The following is a 17,596-nucleotide window of genomic DNA, read 5'->3' on the forward strand; positions in this document are numbered from 1 at the left end:
CTCTCTCTGTCTCTGGGATTGTAGGTGATTGTCTCCTATGCTTGGATGATTGGCCCCAGGCTGCAGCATTTGGCAGAAATCAGTGATTTTTCAGAATGTTGGAAGGTGCCCACAATTGGCACTAGCATATTTTTTGTCACTTCCAAGTACCTATGGACAGTCTTTTGCTTTTCCAGACAAGAGTGGGCTCAGGAATGCTTTGCTCCATTCCAGGTTAGGCTGCCTGCCTCTGCTGCTTTATTGCCGGTTCCACTCATTACAGTGTATGACAATTTGTTACTACTGAGCAGTGGGGAGCATCTGTGCAAGTGCACACAATGGCTCCCGTGCAGAAAAAGGTTCCACTGAGGCAACGAGAGCAGGGACTCCATTGGTGACAGTGGAAGTCATCCCCCTCCTCTCTTGCCCCCCTCACACTGGCCACGAAGGTTTTCCAAGTGCAGGTTCATTTATTTTTCTTTAGAGTTTGTATATTCTATATTATTTTGTATTATATGACAGTATTATAATCATTTTCATATGAGTATTTTGGGGTGGTGGAACGAATCCGCTGAGTTTCCATTATTTCTTATGGGGAAATTTGCTTTGATACCCAAGTGCTTTGGATTACAAACATGTTTCCCAAATTATGCTTGCAAACCAAGGTTTTACTGTATTTTGCTTTCTAATTTATAGCTGAGAATTTTTTTTAAAATATTTTTTTAATTATAGTAATTAGGTTCATAGGCTTGACTTTTTTTCTCATCAGACAAAATTTGAGAGGTGAGGCAGAGAATTACTTTTTTGTCATTATAAATGTATTTAATGCCACACACATTCAATAGATCTTTGTGAAATAATTTTTGTTTCCTAGTGTTTCAATTCATATATACACAGTAAAAAATGGCGTAATATCAGTTTCTATCATATAAACAAAAGTGAAAACCCATCTAAACACTCAAAAAGCGGGAGTTTCTTACTTTTTTAATTGACGAACGATACAGTTGGACCTGTTTGTGTATGTCTATGTAATGAGAATACGAAATAGTTCCAGGACCTCAAAAAACTGCCTCATGCTAGCCTTTTGTAGATGACAGGCTTTTATTATCTAAAAAATAGATTGAAGCTTCATTTGTTCATTAAAAATTATTGGCCAAATGCCTATTACATATATGCCGGGCACTGAAATGTGTGCTGGTGACACAAAGACGTGGTCTCTGTCCTCTAGAACTCACTGTCCAACACATGTCAGAGGAACAGGAGAAGCACAGCTCTGCAAGCATACGCAGGGGGGTGGAGTTCGGGGTGGGGAGGTGCTCCTGGCACAAAATCCCGCTGATCCGGCTGTGCGGTTTGGGAGGCTGGGGGTGGCTGGGAAGGCCTCTGGAGGAGACGATGCTTAAGCCAAGTCGTGAAAACTGAACGGAATGGATGTGGGCACAGGGACCTGGGGAAGCGTGCCGGGCGTTCTTGGGGAGTAGCACGTCCTAAGGCACAGAACTGTGGGCGCACAACACAGCGGCGTGACTATCAGCCACAGCGTCTGCTGTGATGTCTGGTGCTGGCTTTGGAGTCAGGCTGGTCACCAGCTATATGACCCTGGGCAATACTTCGCCCCGTAGCCCATTTCCTCATCTCTAGGTTACTACTACTGACACTGATGGCAGAATGACCATGAAAGCTTTTCAAAATTAAAACAAGTGCCACTTAATGTAAGAATTATGGCCCTTCCAGATAAAAACCAAAAGAACACGGGGGGGGGGGGGGTTCTATCACGTTCAGAGACCCTTTAAAGGTACAAGGTGAAAGTAAAAGACCAAAAAAATGCAAAGTCCAATCCTCCTGGGTGGAAAGGCAGACTTCCTCAGGGAGAAGAAAGAACGAGGTTGTGTGCAAGGGGCACCCACGGTGTCTGGACTACGTGGCCAAGGACCTGATGGGTGTGGACCCAGCAATAAGACAAAGTGGTTCGGCCTGCGAGTTCGGTCACTGACCAGAACTCAGTTGGAGTCCTGGCTTACATTCCAACTAACAAAGTACCTTCCAAATTTATCTGACATACATTTTTTAATTCCCAAAGATCTAAAACTAACTATAGAAAAACTGAAGAGAATTAAACACAGGATTAATTCTGTATTTTTGCATTAAGGAATCTGTTCATATTTAGTATTGCCTTTTCATGCCAATTGAGAGTCACTGATTCAAACTTACGATTTGAAATGTATAAACAGGAGTGTAACAAATTTTTAAGGGACTCAAGGTTCAGCAAACTCTTAAATTTATCAGATGTAGAAGTTATTTAAGAACTAGGGAAGATTTTGTTTTTAATTTAAAAGTTGACATGTTTAAGGGATTATATATATTAAATTTATAAATGCAATTTAAAACGTTTGTAGAAGTTTATTTGTACCAAACATTAACATAAACCAAACATTAACATTCCCTTTAAAAGAGAATGGTAATTTGGGGTGCCTAGGTGGCTCAGTCAGTTAAGCGTCCGACATCGGCTCAGGTCACGATCTCACTGTTCGTGGGTTCAAGCTCCGTGTCGGGCTCTGTGCTGACAGGCCTGGAGCCTGCTTCAGATTCTGTATCCCCCTCTCTCTCTTCCCCTCCCCTGCTCACACTGTCTCTCTCTCTCTCAAAAATAAACATAAAACAATTAAAAAAAAAAAGAGAGCATGGTAATTTTTCCCACGTCTACTAACTTTTGTAAGCTCAATTACCAAACTAAAGAAGAACTAGGTTTCTGGATTTGTAACTGTAAGAAATTAAATACTAATTTTGGGAACCTAAATAATTCTGTGCACCAAGAGTTATCCTGAAGGATACTAATAAATTTGCATCAGTAAGTACCTTATCGCAACGGGCTGTTGAAAAAAAATTGACATGTGTATGTAAAAAAAAGCATACTGCAAGGCGTCTATCATGTGGGACTCCAAAGTCCGCTCTTGTTGTTACTATGTCAGAAGTGTCTGGGGGTATGAGGGGGGAAGAAGGATAGAAGTAGGAAAAACAAGCAGACTGGGAGAGAGAGTATCTTGGGTCAAACTAAGGAGTCTGGATCTTCTTCCTTCAGCATGGAAGTGTCCCCTGAACAGCTGGCCACTTCACAAAGTCACTCTGGCAAGACAAGGAGGTGAGCAACACGGGAGTCAGGGCTTCCAGGGCGGGCGACACAGCCCTGCTAGTGAGGCTGGAGAGGAGGGGGATGCTAGAGAGAGACGAGGAATCAAAAGAAACACAGAACTTGGGTGTCTGAACGGACAGTGAATGGACTGCTAGTAAGCTGGGGTAATGCGGAGAAGATTTTGGAAAAGGGGTAAAGGGCGCCCAGGTGGCTCAGTCAGTTAAGCGTCAGACTTCGGCTCAGGCCATGATCTCACAGCTCGTGGGTTCAAGTCTCATGCTGGGCTCTGTGCTGACAGCTCAGAGCCTGGAGCCTGCTTCAGATTCAGTGTCTCCCTCTCTCTGCCCTTCCCCCGCTCACACTCTGTCTCTCTCTCTCTCTCTCTCTCTCTCAAAAATAAATAAACATTAAAATAAATAAGTTAAAAAAAAAAAAAAGAAGATGGGGTAAAGTTGAATGTTTTACCATGGTCAGAAATACACAGGAGAAATGGGAAAAATAAACATCTCCTTCCTACATTCCAGCCCAAAATTTTGATTACCATTACAAAATAACATACAAAAGAGAAATGGCAATTCTGGAACTGGCAAAGTTTTGCTATAAACAAAATAAAGAATCCGAATTGCCCTAGGACAGAAAAGGACATGTACCACAGCTAAAAGCAACAAAATGCTTTCCTTTCTTAAAAAGGTTCCTTAAGTTTCACGTTTTCTGATACTTAAAATAGAAATGGTTCTCTCAATTATTCTAAGAAAAACGTGCTCTTGATTCTTCTAGGTCGTATGGTCATAAGCTATAGCCGGGCCACATGGGCAGTCACAGTGGATCAACACAGGCTTTCCACCCAGAGCAACCTCCCTAAGTGAGAGAATCCTAGCCAATGCGAACAGAAGACAGGTAGCTGAGGAGATCCAAGGGATAATTCCACCTCAAGATGGCAAGCCAATGGGGTATGCCAGAAGCGATGCATGTCATTTCAGTACTGTGTCAACTAAATGTACTTTTATTTAAATTGGGTCTTCAGAGTTGATTCACATGAAGAGATGGAGAGCTGAAACTTTCCAACTACTTTATACACGTTTACTACTAGCAGTGGTCAACAAGAAAGGCATGATAGAATTAACAACGTAAGATAGGACACAAATGGCCGGAAAGCAGATGAGCGACGTAAAAAGCCTGAAATACTCATAACAAATGAAGACTAACAGCACCAACAAGGACACACGATAAACAGTGTCCGCAAATTAGGAAGAGAAAGAAATGTCTGACGATAAAAGACAGCTACAAAAAAGCTGTGCACGTTTATGTAAATATATGCGCTTTAAACACAAGTTTTATATGTAAAAGCAAAGGAAAAGGACTTGAATATTCCCCAAACTGAAGTAATGGAAAGTCTTCATACTTCACTCAATATACCGCAAAGATTACCTAGAGTTCTTACGAGGATACATTTGTAAATCGGGTAATAAAACTGAGGAATAAGGGATTTTTTAGGGTAAGATAGAAATATCTTGTTGCACATAAAAGCAAAGAAGTATTCAAAGACTAATAGTGTTGAGTCAGAAGAACACAGGATCAGTTTAAGGGAGATCCCGCTGGCCAAACTGAGAACAATGTGAACATTAAAACAATAATAATTATATCTCATTGAAACATTAAGAATATATCAAATTCCATGGATTCACAATGAGAAAGCCAAAACAAAAGCTCATTTTCTGCCACTGGAGGTAATCAAGAACATCAACTCCTAAGTCTGAAAACTGGTAAAAGAAAACAGCTAAGCATTTATTCTGTTTTTTCAGTAGAAAATATATCTTAAGGTAACTAAAGAGCCCCAGCTGATAAAGGAGAAAAAATGCTTTGTTACAGAAGAAAATCTGCTGATAAATATAAAAGAAAGAATGGAATTTGAAAACTCCTACTTTACGACGTGTAATAAAATATTTGTTTTTGGCAAGGATTATTAATGGAAGCTGAAACCATCGGGGAAAGATCAAAAGGAAAGTGGATATCTGTATAATTGCAAAACATGCCACAGATCACTTGCTAATTAAAAAGTTTTTGCAATTAAAAAAAATTCTTTTTTTTTAAGTTTATTTATTTATTTTGAGAGAGAGCAGCATGAGCAGAGGAGATAGAGAAAGAGAGGGAGAGAGAATCCCAAAGAGACTCCGTGTTCTCAGCACAAGGGCACTTAACTGACTGAGCCACCCATGTACCCTACAACTAAACACTTTTTTTTTAAATGTTTTTATTTATTTTTGAGAGAGAGAAAGAGAGAGACAGAGAGAGCAGGGGAGGAGCAGAGAGAGAGGGAGACACAGAATCCGAAGCAGGCTCCAGGCTCTGAGCTGACAGCACAGAGCTCAACGTGGGGCTCAAACTCATGAACCATGAGATCATGACCTGAGCCAAAGTCTGACACTTAACTGACTAAGCCCCCAACTGGAAACTTTTAATATGGAATTGATATTAGATGATATTTGAGAATTATATTGTTAATTTAATTAGATTTGATAATGGCACTATGCTTAGACAGGAGAAAGTCCTTGTTTCTGAGACACAGAGACTAAACTATTTAGGGTGAAATACCATGAGGTCTTTATTTTCACTAAAAAATTATTCAGAGGTGACTGAGTGGCTCAGTCGGTTTAAGCGTCCCAACTCTTGACTTTAGCTCAGGTCATGATCTCATGGTTCGGGAGTATGAGACCCGTGTCAGCCTCTGCACTGACAATGCGGAGCCTGTTTGGGATTCTCTCTCTGCCCTTCTCCTGCTCATGCTCTCTCTCAAAATAAATAATAAACTTTAACATAAAATTATTCAATAAGCTTGTGTGATAGATACATGGGGGTGGGAAGGGTCTTCAGCTCTTTTTCTTTTGTACATGCTTGAAAGGCTTTTGTGAAACTTTACACAAATACATTTAGAAACTGAAGTGAATGATTTTCTAAGAAAATATAAATGATGCACCCTGGCCCGAGAAGACAAAATGAGTAACAAAACAATAACCAATAACCAGGCAAACATAAAGTTATCAAAGAGTGGGGCGCCTGGGTGGCGCAGTCGGTCCGACTTCAGCCAGGTCACGATCTCGCGGTCCGTGAGTTCGAGCCCCGCGTCGGGCTCTGGGCTGATGGCTCGGAGCCTGGAGCCTGTTTCTGATTCTGTGTCTCCCTCTCTCTCTGCCCCTCCCCCGTTCATGCTCTCTCTCTGTCCCAAAAATAAATAAAAAACGTTGAAAAAAAAAAGTATTTTCAAGTTATCAAAGAGTGATTCCCACAAAACAAGCATATCAGACTAAAATGGTTCCATAAGTATATTTCGAGCTCTTAAGGAACAATTGTAATACTACATAAAATTTTCCAAAACACAGAGGAAGAAGGAAACTTTCCACACTATGATACTAGCATAACCTAGTAACACAACGAAGTTTCAGTTCATTGTTATGCAATCCCACATAGGAATAACAACAAAAAAGTTGAGTAAAATATTAGCAAGTATAAAACATCAGAGCTTTAACAGGTAATTTATTACAACCAAGTGAAATTTATCCAAGGAGTGTAATGATGGTTCACAATTAGAAAATACATTAATAAAATTCACCATATAAGAAGGTCTTAAAAAGAGAAAAACACAGAGATTTGTTCATTTGTGCCTAAAAAGCATTAAGAAAAAAAAACCCCTCAACATCTACTTTTTTTCTAATTTGGAAAAACAGTAATAGTTTGATACCCTCTGGGGTGAAAAATAAATAAAAAGTATTTAAGAGGAAGAAAAATACTATTATTGGATGATAACTGTGTATCTAGAATCTTGGAAAATGTGAGGGAATCAATTTTGCTCTACAACATTAGAAATACAGAGACAGGGAAAAGCTGCTGGGACGGTGACAGAATAAGCACCAGGAATCTGTCCCCCCACCTGGACAACAACCGCCCCAGCAGAACGTGTCTGGTGCCCACTGTAGGCCTGCAACTGCCAGGAGAGGGCTGGGAAGGTAACGGCAGTGAATGTTGTTCACTTTCAGTTCTGGACACTGCAGAAATACCCCATACTCTACCCCGCCCCAGCCACAGGGCAGGCAGCTTTACCTTGTTCCTAGAGCAGTTTGCACCAGGCTCAGGGAGCCAGGGTGGGCAAGAAAACGTGTCCTCCAGATACTGGAGGTCTGGCTCTGACTGCTGATAGCTGCCTCCATCAGAGAGGTGCAGAAAAGAGGCAGAGGCCACTTTCCTTGCACCTCCCCCTCACCCCACTATTGCAAGCACCCTGAGGTGATGTTCAGGGGCTTTAAAGGGCCAGTCCTTTTTTTCTCCCCTTATTTATATATTTTTTCCTTTCTACGAGGCCAGACATTGAAGACTAGGATATTCAAAAACTGCAACACATTAAGGGCAAAATTAGAAAGTCCAGAGAAAGGCTCAGAAAAGACCTGAAAAGACCTGAAGTTTACTCTTCTGGCTGACCCTCAGCAGAGAGATAGCTTACACAATAAAACAAACAAACAACCAAAACAACAACAACAGCAAACCCTGGGGAAGGGAAGAAAGCCCCAGAGTTACCACATTATTAGATTCAAATGCCCAGTTTTCAACAAAAAAATCACAAGAGACACAAAGAAACAGGAAAATATGGCTCATTCAAAGGAAACAACTAAACCAACAGAAAATGTCCCTGAAAAAGACCAACGGCAAATAAACTGGACAAAGACTTTGTCTTAAAGAAACTCGAAGAACTAAAGGAAGATGTGAAGAAAGTCAAGAAAATCATGTATGAACAAAATGGAAATATAAATAAAGAGAACACATAAAAAGAAATCAGAAAGAAATTCTGAAGCTGAAAAGTACAATAAATGAAATGATCACCAGAGATATTCAAAGGCAGATTTAAGCAGGTAGAAGAAAGAATCAGCAAACTTGAAGACAGGATGATGATGATGATGATGATAATAATAATAATAATAATAATAATAATAATAATAATATAAAAAGGGGAGCCTGGGTGGCTCAGTCAGTTGAGCATCTGACTTTGGTTCAGGTAATAATAATAATAATAATAATAATATAAAAAGGGGAGCCTGGGTGGCTCAGTCAGTTGAGCATCTGACTTTGGTTCAGGTCATGATCCCGCGGTATGTGGGTTCGAGCCCCATGTCGGGCTCTGTGCTGACAGCTCAGAGCCTGGAGCCTGCTTCGGATTCTGTGTCTCCCTCTCTCTCTGTCCCTCCCCCACTTGCACTCTGTCTCTCTCTTGCTCTCTCTCAACAATAAATAAATATGAAAAAAAAACAAACAAACTTGAAGACAGGGCAATGGAAATTATGAAGTCTAAGGAACAGAAGTCCAAGCGACAGTGGAGACCATCAAGCAAACATGCACTGTGGGAGAAAGAGAGGGAGACAAGGGCAGAATAAATATTTGACAAAATAATGGCTGAAAACTTCCCAAATCTGAGTAAAGACATGAAAATAAACAAGCAAGAAGCTTAAAGGACTCCAAATAAAATGAACTCTAAGAAACCCACACCAAGACACGTTACAATCAAACTTTCAAAAGACAAAGAGAGAATCTTGAAGCAGTAACAGAGAAGCAACTTGTTACATACAAGTTATCCCCATAAGGTTATAAGCAGGTGTTTTATCAGAAACTTTGGAGGCCAGAAGGCAGGAGGCCGATATATTCAAAGCATTAAAGGAAAACAAAAAACAAACAAAAAACTATCAACCAGGAGTCCTGTATCTGGCAAAACTGTCCTTCAAAAGTGAGGGAAAAATTAAGACATTCCCAGATAAGCAAAAGTGGAGGGAACGCTTTCTGGGACTTGCCCAGAAAGAAATGCTCAAGGGCATGTGGTGAAACAAAAGGGCACTACACAGAAATTCCAAGCCATGAAAGAAAATCAAGATCTTAATACAGGCAAATGCAGGGGCAAGTGTAAAAACTACTATCATTGTAAAAATCATTTGTAACTCCACATTCTGTTTTTCTACATAATTTAAGAGCATAATACTTAAAAAAACACATTTGTTTGTCTAAAAGCTAGTATTGTTTAACTTCAGTTTATAACTCCACATTTTGTTTTCTCCATGACTGAAGAGACTAATGCACTTAAAAGAATTACTACTTTATGTTTTGCGGCACAGAGTGTACACAGATGCAATGTGGAAAAGGTCAACTGGAAGGGCTGGGGGTGGGCCAAAAGGGCTGGGGATGGACCGGAAGGGCTGGGGGTGGATCAGAGGGCTGGGGGTGGGGCTGCAAAGGAGCAGAGCTTTTGTAGGTTATTAAAGTTGCCCCAAGTCCAAATTAAGGCATTATAACTTCAGGATGGTAAATGTAATCCCTTTGCCACGCCCCCACAACACACACGCACGCACACACGAGCTACAGAACATACACAAAAGAAAGTAAGTAATTTAAACATTTCACAATTAAAAAAATCCATCAAATGGGAAGTAAGACAGTAATCCAAGAAATGAGGGACAAAATTCTATAAAGTATACAGAAAACAAATGGCAAAATGGCAGAAGTCTTTCCTTATCAGTAATTAAATGGTTTAAACTCCTAAATCAAAAGACAGAGACTTCAGAATGGATAAAGACCCACGATCCAGGTATATGTTACCCTCAGGAGACTTCAGTTTAGATCAAAAGACACCAACAGATTGAACGTGAAAGGATGCAAAAAGATACTCCATGCAAACAGTAACAAAAGGGAGTAGGGGTAGATATACTCGATTGGACAAAATAGACTATAAATCTAAAAAAGGTTACAACAGACAAAAAAGGACACTGCATGTGAATAACAGGTTCAATGCAGCAAGCAGATCCAATAATTGCAAATACGTATGCACCTAATAATGGACCATCAAAATATATGATACACAAACGGACAGAACAGAAGGAAGAGTTGCACAGTAACAGCTGGAGATTTCAATACGTGGCCCACAATAATAGACAGAACAACCAGAGAGAAGGTAAGCACACAGGGGACGAAAACAACACAGTAAACCAACTAGATCTAACAGATATTTACGGAACACTCCACCCAACAACTACAGCATCCACATTCTTCTCAAGTGTATGAGTCCTTCTCTAGGACACAGGGTATGCTACATCACAAATTAAGTCTCAATGGATTTTAAAAGACAGATGCTGTACAGAGTATCTTATCAGACCACAACAGCATGAAGAAAGAATTCAATTAACAGAAGCAAAATTGGAAAATTCATAAATCTGTGGAAATTAAAAACACACCTTAAAACTCTTCCCTTAAACCACAAGTAATTCTAGATGGGCTGAAGATTTAATCATAAAAAAAAATAAAGACATAAAAGTCATAGGAGAAAATACAGGTAACAAAAACCTTTTCATTCAGCATGTGGAACACAGAAGTGGGATGCCATAAAGAAAAGGGCTGATGGGGCACCTGGTGGCTCAGCTGGTGAAGCATATGGGCTTCATCCATGACCTGGGCCCAGGTTGTGATCTTGCGGTTTGTGGGTTTGAGCCCCACATCAGGCTCTGTGCTGACAGCTCAGAGCCTGGAACCCACTTCGGATTCTGCCTCTCTTTCTCTCTCGGCCCCTTCCCTGCTCACTCTCTCTCTCTCTCAAAAATAAATAAACATTAACAAAATTGTTAAAAGAAAAAGACTGATTAAATTTTTAAAAATTGTATACGAAAAGTATCCACAATAACAATAAACTGGCCCATTTCCTTTACTTACGAAGAATTTGCACAAACACACCAATAGGAAAGGGAGCAGAAGATGAGCAGGGAAGTTTACAGAAAGAGAAATTAAAATGTCCAATAAAAATAAAAGACAATCAAAATTAAAGAAATGCAAGTCAAAACAATGGAAAACTCTATTCAGCTAGAAAGATAAACTAACGATTTAAAATGCCGCATGTTGTGTGGGTCTGGGAAAACAACTTACAAATGGAGGCAGCACAAAAGGAGCCACAAAGAAATAACACGCTCATGTGTCCTTTTAAGATGACAGAGAGGAGATTAAAATTTCCTGCCAGAGTGATCACTGAACCATCTTCATGCTCCATATAGAGCCTGAAGTAATTTCAAGAGGATAACACTGGGCAGGCTGCAGGGCACAAATTCCAGGAAGTCGATGCTGCAGCAGTAGAAATACAGGTGAAAACCAGATTCTTGATGGAGAAAGTGGGGAGCCACCTCACCACGTTCTACTTCAAGTGCCAGCAGGATCAGAGCTAGTGTTTCTGGGATTATTTCTCTCTCCCTTTCCCTTTCTCTGCATCTCCCCCTCCATCCACATTCTACCATTTCCCAGTAAAAAGATCTTACAAACTACAGCTACTAATTTTATTCATGTGTACAATGCAGATGAGTACTTTTTCAGAGTTATTTTTAGGGATTAAATGACATAATGCGTGTAGTATGTGGCACATACTAAACACTCAGTAAATGATACCCACTAGTTAGATGCTTAGTCATCCTCTTCTATAATATTTTATTCTCATGGTTAAATAGTTCTACTATGTATTTTTTCTTTCTGTATGTCTTTTACTAAAACTTGTCTTAACTCTTTTTAAAAGAATGCAAGATATTTTATTGTAAAAAATTTTTTTATGTTTATTTTTGAGAGAGAGAGAGAGAGAGAGAGAGAGAGAGAGCGGGCGGGCATGAGCAGGGGTGGGGCAGAGATAGAGAAGGAGACATAGAATCTGAAGCAGGCTCCAGGCTCCAAGCTGTCAGCTCAGGGCCCGACAAGGGCTCATACCCATGTACCGCAAGATCATGACCTGGGCCCAAGTTGGATGCTTAACTGACTGAACCACCCAGGCACCCCTAATGCAAGATATTTTAAAATAAATGTTAGGGGCTCCTGGGTGGCTCAGTCGGTTAAGCATCTGACTCTTGGACCTGGTTCAGGTCATGATCTCACAATTAACGAGTTGTGAGCTGATCTCTGTGCTGATAGTGCAGAGCCTGCTTGGGATTCTCTCTATTCTCTCTCTTTCTCTCTCTCTCTCTCTCTCTCTCTCTCTCTCTCTCTGCCCCTCTCCTGCTCACTCTCTCACTCTCAAAATAAATAAACATTAAAAAACTAACAAAATAAAATAAATGTTAAAGTGGCAAGAATACAGTTAGTCATTGCCGTTCCAGGTAAAGAATTAGTGGGGAATGGACATTATTGCACTGAACACAAGGTAACCTCACTTAGCAAAGGTGATCGTTTCACAAGGCTGCTGACCACAATCAACCATTGCTGTGACGTTTTGTTTTCTAGAGAATCTGGATGACCCAGAACGAACCTTGGAGAAATGCTGATAGGACCCCTCAAAATTAAGTAACTAAAAGCAGAGCATCTTGGTTTTCACCAAATGGAGAAAGATGCGCCTTCCATGAATGTATGTCTGCCTGATCCGCACAGACATATCCAGAAGACACCAAAATATGTGCCCCAGAGACTGGGAAATGTTCCATCGGACTCTACCTGAGGGCATAACCCCTGACCCCAAATAACTCCTCAACCTCTCACGCAGGCTCTTCAGCTTCCCTCCTCCCTTACCACACCCTCCAGTGCAACAAAGGCAAGACAGGAAATGGGCGAAAAATGCCTTTTCTCAGGAAATCATTTGCTGTAAGTAATACTCTGAGTTACTCTTGCTGCCATCCTATTTCCACATTTTCTTTTCTCTTGCCTCCCATCCTATCCTTCCTTTGATCCTTCCCCAATTATCCTATTTATTTACACTTCATTTGTTATCAGTTATATAAATTCTGTCTCTCCTGTGTGCACCTTGACACAAGGACCACGTCTTTCTCTTCAGTTGTTGGGTCTCTGCCACAGCACCCTGCAGATAATCTAATAGGAGGTGCTGAAAGCTGTACTGAAATAAGCAAATAAGGGGAGCCTGGGGGGCTCGGTCGGCTGTGCATCTGACTTTGGCTCAGGTCATAATCTCATGGCATGGGTTTGAGCCCTGCATGGGCTCTGTGCTGACAGCTTGGAGCCTGGAGCCTGCTTCGGATTCTGTGTCTACCTCTCCCTCCCCCTTTGCCCCTCCCCCACTTGTGCTCAGTCTCTCTCACTCTCAAAAATAAATAAAGGGGCATTTCAGTCGGTGAAGCGTCTGACTCTTGATTTTGGCTCAGGTCATGATCTCACTGTTCCTGAGTCTGAGCCCCGCATGGGGCTCTGCACTGACAGGGCCGAGTCTGCTTGGGATTCTGCCTCCCCCTCTCTCTGTCCCTCCCCTGCTTGCTGTCTCTCTCTCTCAAAATAAATAAAAATAAACTTTTAAAAAAATTAAAAAAGAAAGAAGCAAATAAAATATATTATCCACACAGCAATGTACTGCAAGGAATCCTGGATCAGCAGTCAGAAAACTTGGACTCCAGGGTCAACAATGCCATCTGCTGGTTCTGTAGCTCTGTACATAAGCATTTCAGTATCAATTTCCTCTTCTACAAAATGGATCTTTTACTTTCTCTGCTATTACTTATGGTTTTACAACATGACGTGATGAAAGTAAAGGTCATCGTTTATGTTCAGTTAAAGCACCACGATTACTACTCTTGATCAGTATTATTTGCCACCCAAACCTTCTAAATTTAACTAGGGACAGTACAGTTATTTTATTAGGAGGGGCGGATTTCATTAATGCGTTTATTTGCTTTTTCTTAAAATAAGCATAATGCCATAAGCAGCTTGCCATCCACAAGTACGCATAATGCTTATGTTCGGAAACAGAAACGGCTTGTGTTCACTGCGCCGTGTTTCCCAACTTTAATTATGATTTAGATATAAAGTGTTTTGAGTATTTCTTACCAGGTTCTGGGAGGTCTAATTTTGCACGCTTCAGTTCTACCATAGAAATCTGAAGTTGCTCTATTACAAAGTCATCTTCAAAGAAAAAATCCTTTGCCAGGGTCTCCTGAAGAAATTCTACAAGTTCTTCCATGGACAGTTTCATTAGGTGTTCTAAAGAAAGAATGAGAGAAACACGAATGCTGCATCAACAGCTGTTTCAGGTTGAGAAGATAATGCATTCTATTCTGGGGTTGTAGTTTTCAAAAAGGGCACAGCATACAGCTTATACATAGCGTTGTAAGAATCACTGAAACTCTGTAAGATAAAAATATTTTCTGGGGCACCTGGGTGGCTCAGTAAGTTAAGCATTTGGCTCCTGATTTTGGCTCAGGTAATGATCTCATGGTTCATGAGATCAAGCCCTGCATCTGGCTCTGTGCTGACAGTGCAGTACCTGTTTGGGATTCTCTCTCTCCCTCCCTCTGTCCCTCCCCTTACTCACAGGCTCCCACACATGCTCTCTTTCTCTATAAACAAACAAACCAACCAACAAACAAACCAACAAACATTTTTCTTTTTCTGACATTAAAGCAGTCACAGAGAAAAGCAGGTACTCTGGGGAGACAGCAGAAGGTAAATTCTGCTAAATACCTTTTCGTTGGTTTATTTAAAACTACCCATACCTTAGACGTTAATATTAACCCAGAGCAAGTACTTATTAGAGACACAGACCAACTAGGATGCCATGAGGGCTTTCTGTTTTATTGTTATGGAGCTCTACCTACCATACACAAACCCATTTCAAGTCTCTATTTTTACTATATCAGAATTTCCAAAAAATCTAGATGATTAATCTTATTTGTATTTCTACATAAGAAACCAGTTTTGTTAAAAAAAATTCAAATTTCAGATACAAAGTAGAAAGCAAAAATCAGCTAGGATCCCAAGAGCCACTGCCCTACAAGCAGATGTGTATACACATGTATCAATTTAAAAAACTGATTATACTTTTGAGTCCATTGGATATAAGTACTATATAATTAGTGTTCTAACACTGGACAGTTAGGTTATTACATTTTTTTTTACTATTTAAAACCACTGTGTGATAAACCTCCCATAATCCCATAACAATGTCTCTAAATATTATTAAGGAAATCAAGAAAAAAACAAGAACAAAATCTCAGGGGAGCTGTCACTTGAATTCAGGTGCCCAGACACAGTTTTTGAAGTTTTCTGGTGAAGCAACTTCACATGAATCCTGGAGCTTCTGTCTTCCTAACTAATAAAAAACTATAAAGCAGCAGACACGTTTTTTCCAATAGCTATTTAGCCCAATGATAGGATAGGATATAAAGTAATTATTATGCTTCCAGTTTACTTGCCAAGGGTAAAGAAATTTCTCATTTGCCAAAATGAAGCAAGAGTCAAATAAATAAGAGGCGCCTGGGTGGCTCAGTCGGTTAAGCGTCTGACATCGGCTCAGGTCATGATTTCACAGTTCGTGAATTCAAGCCCCGCGTCGGGCTCTACACTGACAGCATGGAGCCTGGAGCCTGGAGCCTGCTTTGGATTCTCTATCTCCTTTTCTCTTTCTACCCCGCACCTGCTTGTGCTCTCTCTCTCTCTCTCAAACACACACACACACATTAAAAAAAAAAAAAAAGTCATACAAATAAAACATAATTTAAGGTGGTGAACAGAGCTATGGAGAAATATAACATCATGTTTCTATTTTCTTGCTGTTTAATGAACATTAAACTAATACATATAAATTTTAATAAAAAGTATACTTTTGTTCCACATCTTAGTTCATGATCCAGAGAGAGAGAAAGGACACAGAGAGGAGAGGAGGGGAGGGAATGAGATGGGGAGGGGGTGGATGGGGTAGGAGAGACTGATTTCCTGTGGCTTTCTGACAGACCCTGAGTCTCGGGACACAGTTATCTCAGTGCAGCAGTGTGTGAGCTGGAGAAGTGAGGACTGGGTTTAAGGGAAAGGAACCACAGCACTTCTGAATCCCTATCTTTCAGAGTAAACAATACAAACTTGATTTCATTGGGACTTCTCATTTGTATCTAAACTTTGGATAATCCGAAGTCATGTTTTTCAAGTAAGCAATCAAACAATTTTATATTAAAATACTAACATGTACTTAGAACAATGCCAAGCACAACAGGGGGAAAAAAACTTACAAAACATGACCCCAAGTACTCAATTAGCTTATAGTTTAGGTGGGAGGCTGAACAGATGAATCTTTCAAAAATAACCTAAGAGGGTAGAAGGACCAAAACAGGTGAAACCATGTATGTTTAAGACCTAGGCTTGAGGCACTCTAGGAAGTTCTAAAGCTTCCAGTGACTCTCTTCTCTGCAGTTACAAGAGAAGTTACTACGAGGAGTTATAACTATAAAGGTTGAACAGAGGCTTAAAGATGAATAAGGTTCTTTATATCCATGAAGAAAACTCTCATTTCTCGATTTCTAAAGTAAGGCATAGCATGCCACATTTATACAGCCCTTGAAATACTGCAACTGAAGACTTTTTAAAGCCTTGTTGCATGTGTGCACCTAGAGACAGTGACTGTACTTGCCCCAGAGACAATGCGGTCAAGTAGAGAGATAAGCAGAAGGTTCCCCATCTTTGGTCTACAGCTTAGAGTTGGAGGCTTTTTTCCTGGATGAAAGAAACAATGATGGAAAATGTCCTCTCTCTAGACCTTTGAACTAAGGGCCTGGTTTCTTTGGTCTCTCTCGTCTCTGATTACAAACCTGAGATTCAGACTGATGAAAGAAAGGAATAAGGAAACAAAACTTGGTTGGAATAATATTAATAGTGAAATCGGGACACTGTGTTCCACTGCTTCAGTGTGAAAATGAAACTGAAACAGAAAAACAAATCAAAGACCTTTGTAATGTAATCAGCTTCTAGTCATGTGACAGAACCAAGGAAAGCCAATTACCAACCAAACATGACTTCTTCATGAACTTTCAAGAAATGTTTTAATCCACCACAAAAAGAAAAGGAATTTGAAACTGGGTGGGGAATGAGAAATCAGAGTTAAATCAAGCCTTGATTTTCGTGAAATCCTTATACTTAAACATTTTCTTACTTTTGTGTAATTTTAAGATTGTATAAGACATAGCGGTAAGAACTCGTTCTCCTTCAAAGATGTAGATATCCCATATTCTGAGGTTTAGTGTAAAGGGAGTCTATAATTAAAAACAAAACAGAGATAAGATTAACAGCTCACCCCTCATCTGGTATTTATAATTTTACGATTGGGTTTTGTAAACAAATACTCACACGATCAAGGAAACATTGAAAAAACCATTTCATTGTGTAAAAACTTGTGTAGATTTCTTGAGAATCCTGAAAAAAACAAAGACTTCAAATTTCTGGATTGCAGCAAATGAAATATGACAATCTAATACTAAAAGTCAGGAAGGTTGTTGGGAGGTAGCTGTCAAAACTAAACATAAAACCGTTTCATTCCAAATCTTTTTCATGCTAGAGTATTTCTAATTTTTTTCTCTTCGTGCTTCCTCTCTTTCTCCCTCAATTTCACTTTTGGAAATCACCTTAAGAATAAATCCTTCACATACAGGATTGTAATACATTTTGATTCTCTAGAACACATTTTACCGTGAACTATCTCTGCTTCACTAACTCATCGTGTTTTATAGTAGAGTA

At 40.0% G+C, this 17,596-nt stretch overlaps 1 protein-coding gene across 5 annotated transcripts in view; it reads right to left on the bottom strand.

Annotated features, from left to right (window-relative positions):
- The window catches only part of USP6NL (USP6 N-terminal like), a 183,102-nt gene that overhangs the window by 15,355 nt on the left and 150,151 nt on the right, over positions 1-17,596 (bottom strand). For all 5 annotated transcript variants that reach the window (XM_043563331.1, XM_043563332.1, XM_043563329.1 and 2 more), the window contains 3 exons: positions 17,210-17,275; positions 17,016-17,115; positions 13,925-14,077 (listed from right to left, as the gene is read on the bottom strand). In XM_043563331.1, coding sequence (XP_043419266.1) covers positions 13,925-14,077; positions 17,016-17,115; positions 17,210-17,275 — 319 coding nt within the window. The remainder of the gene's footprint in view (positions 1-13,924; positions 14,078-17,015; positions 17,116-17,209; positions 17,276-17,596) is intronic.

This window comes from Prionailurus bengalensis, chromosome B4, assembly GCF_016509475.1.
Source record: "Prionailurus bengalensis isolate Pbe53 chromosome B4, Fcat_Pben_1.1_paternal_pri, whole genome shotgun sequence".
In the NCBI taxonomy this organism is placed as follows: domain Eukaryota; kingdom Metazoa; phylum Chordata; class Mammalia; order Carnivora; family Felidae; genus Prionailurus; species Prionailurus bengalensis.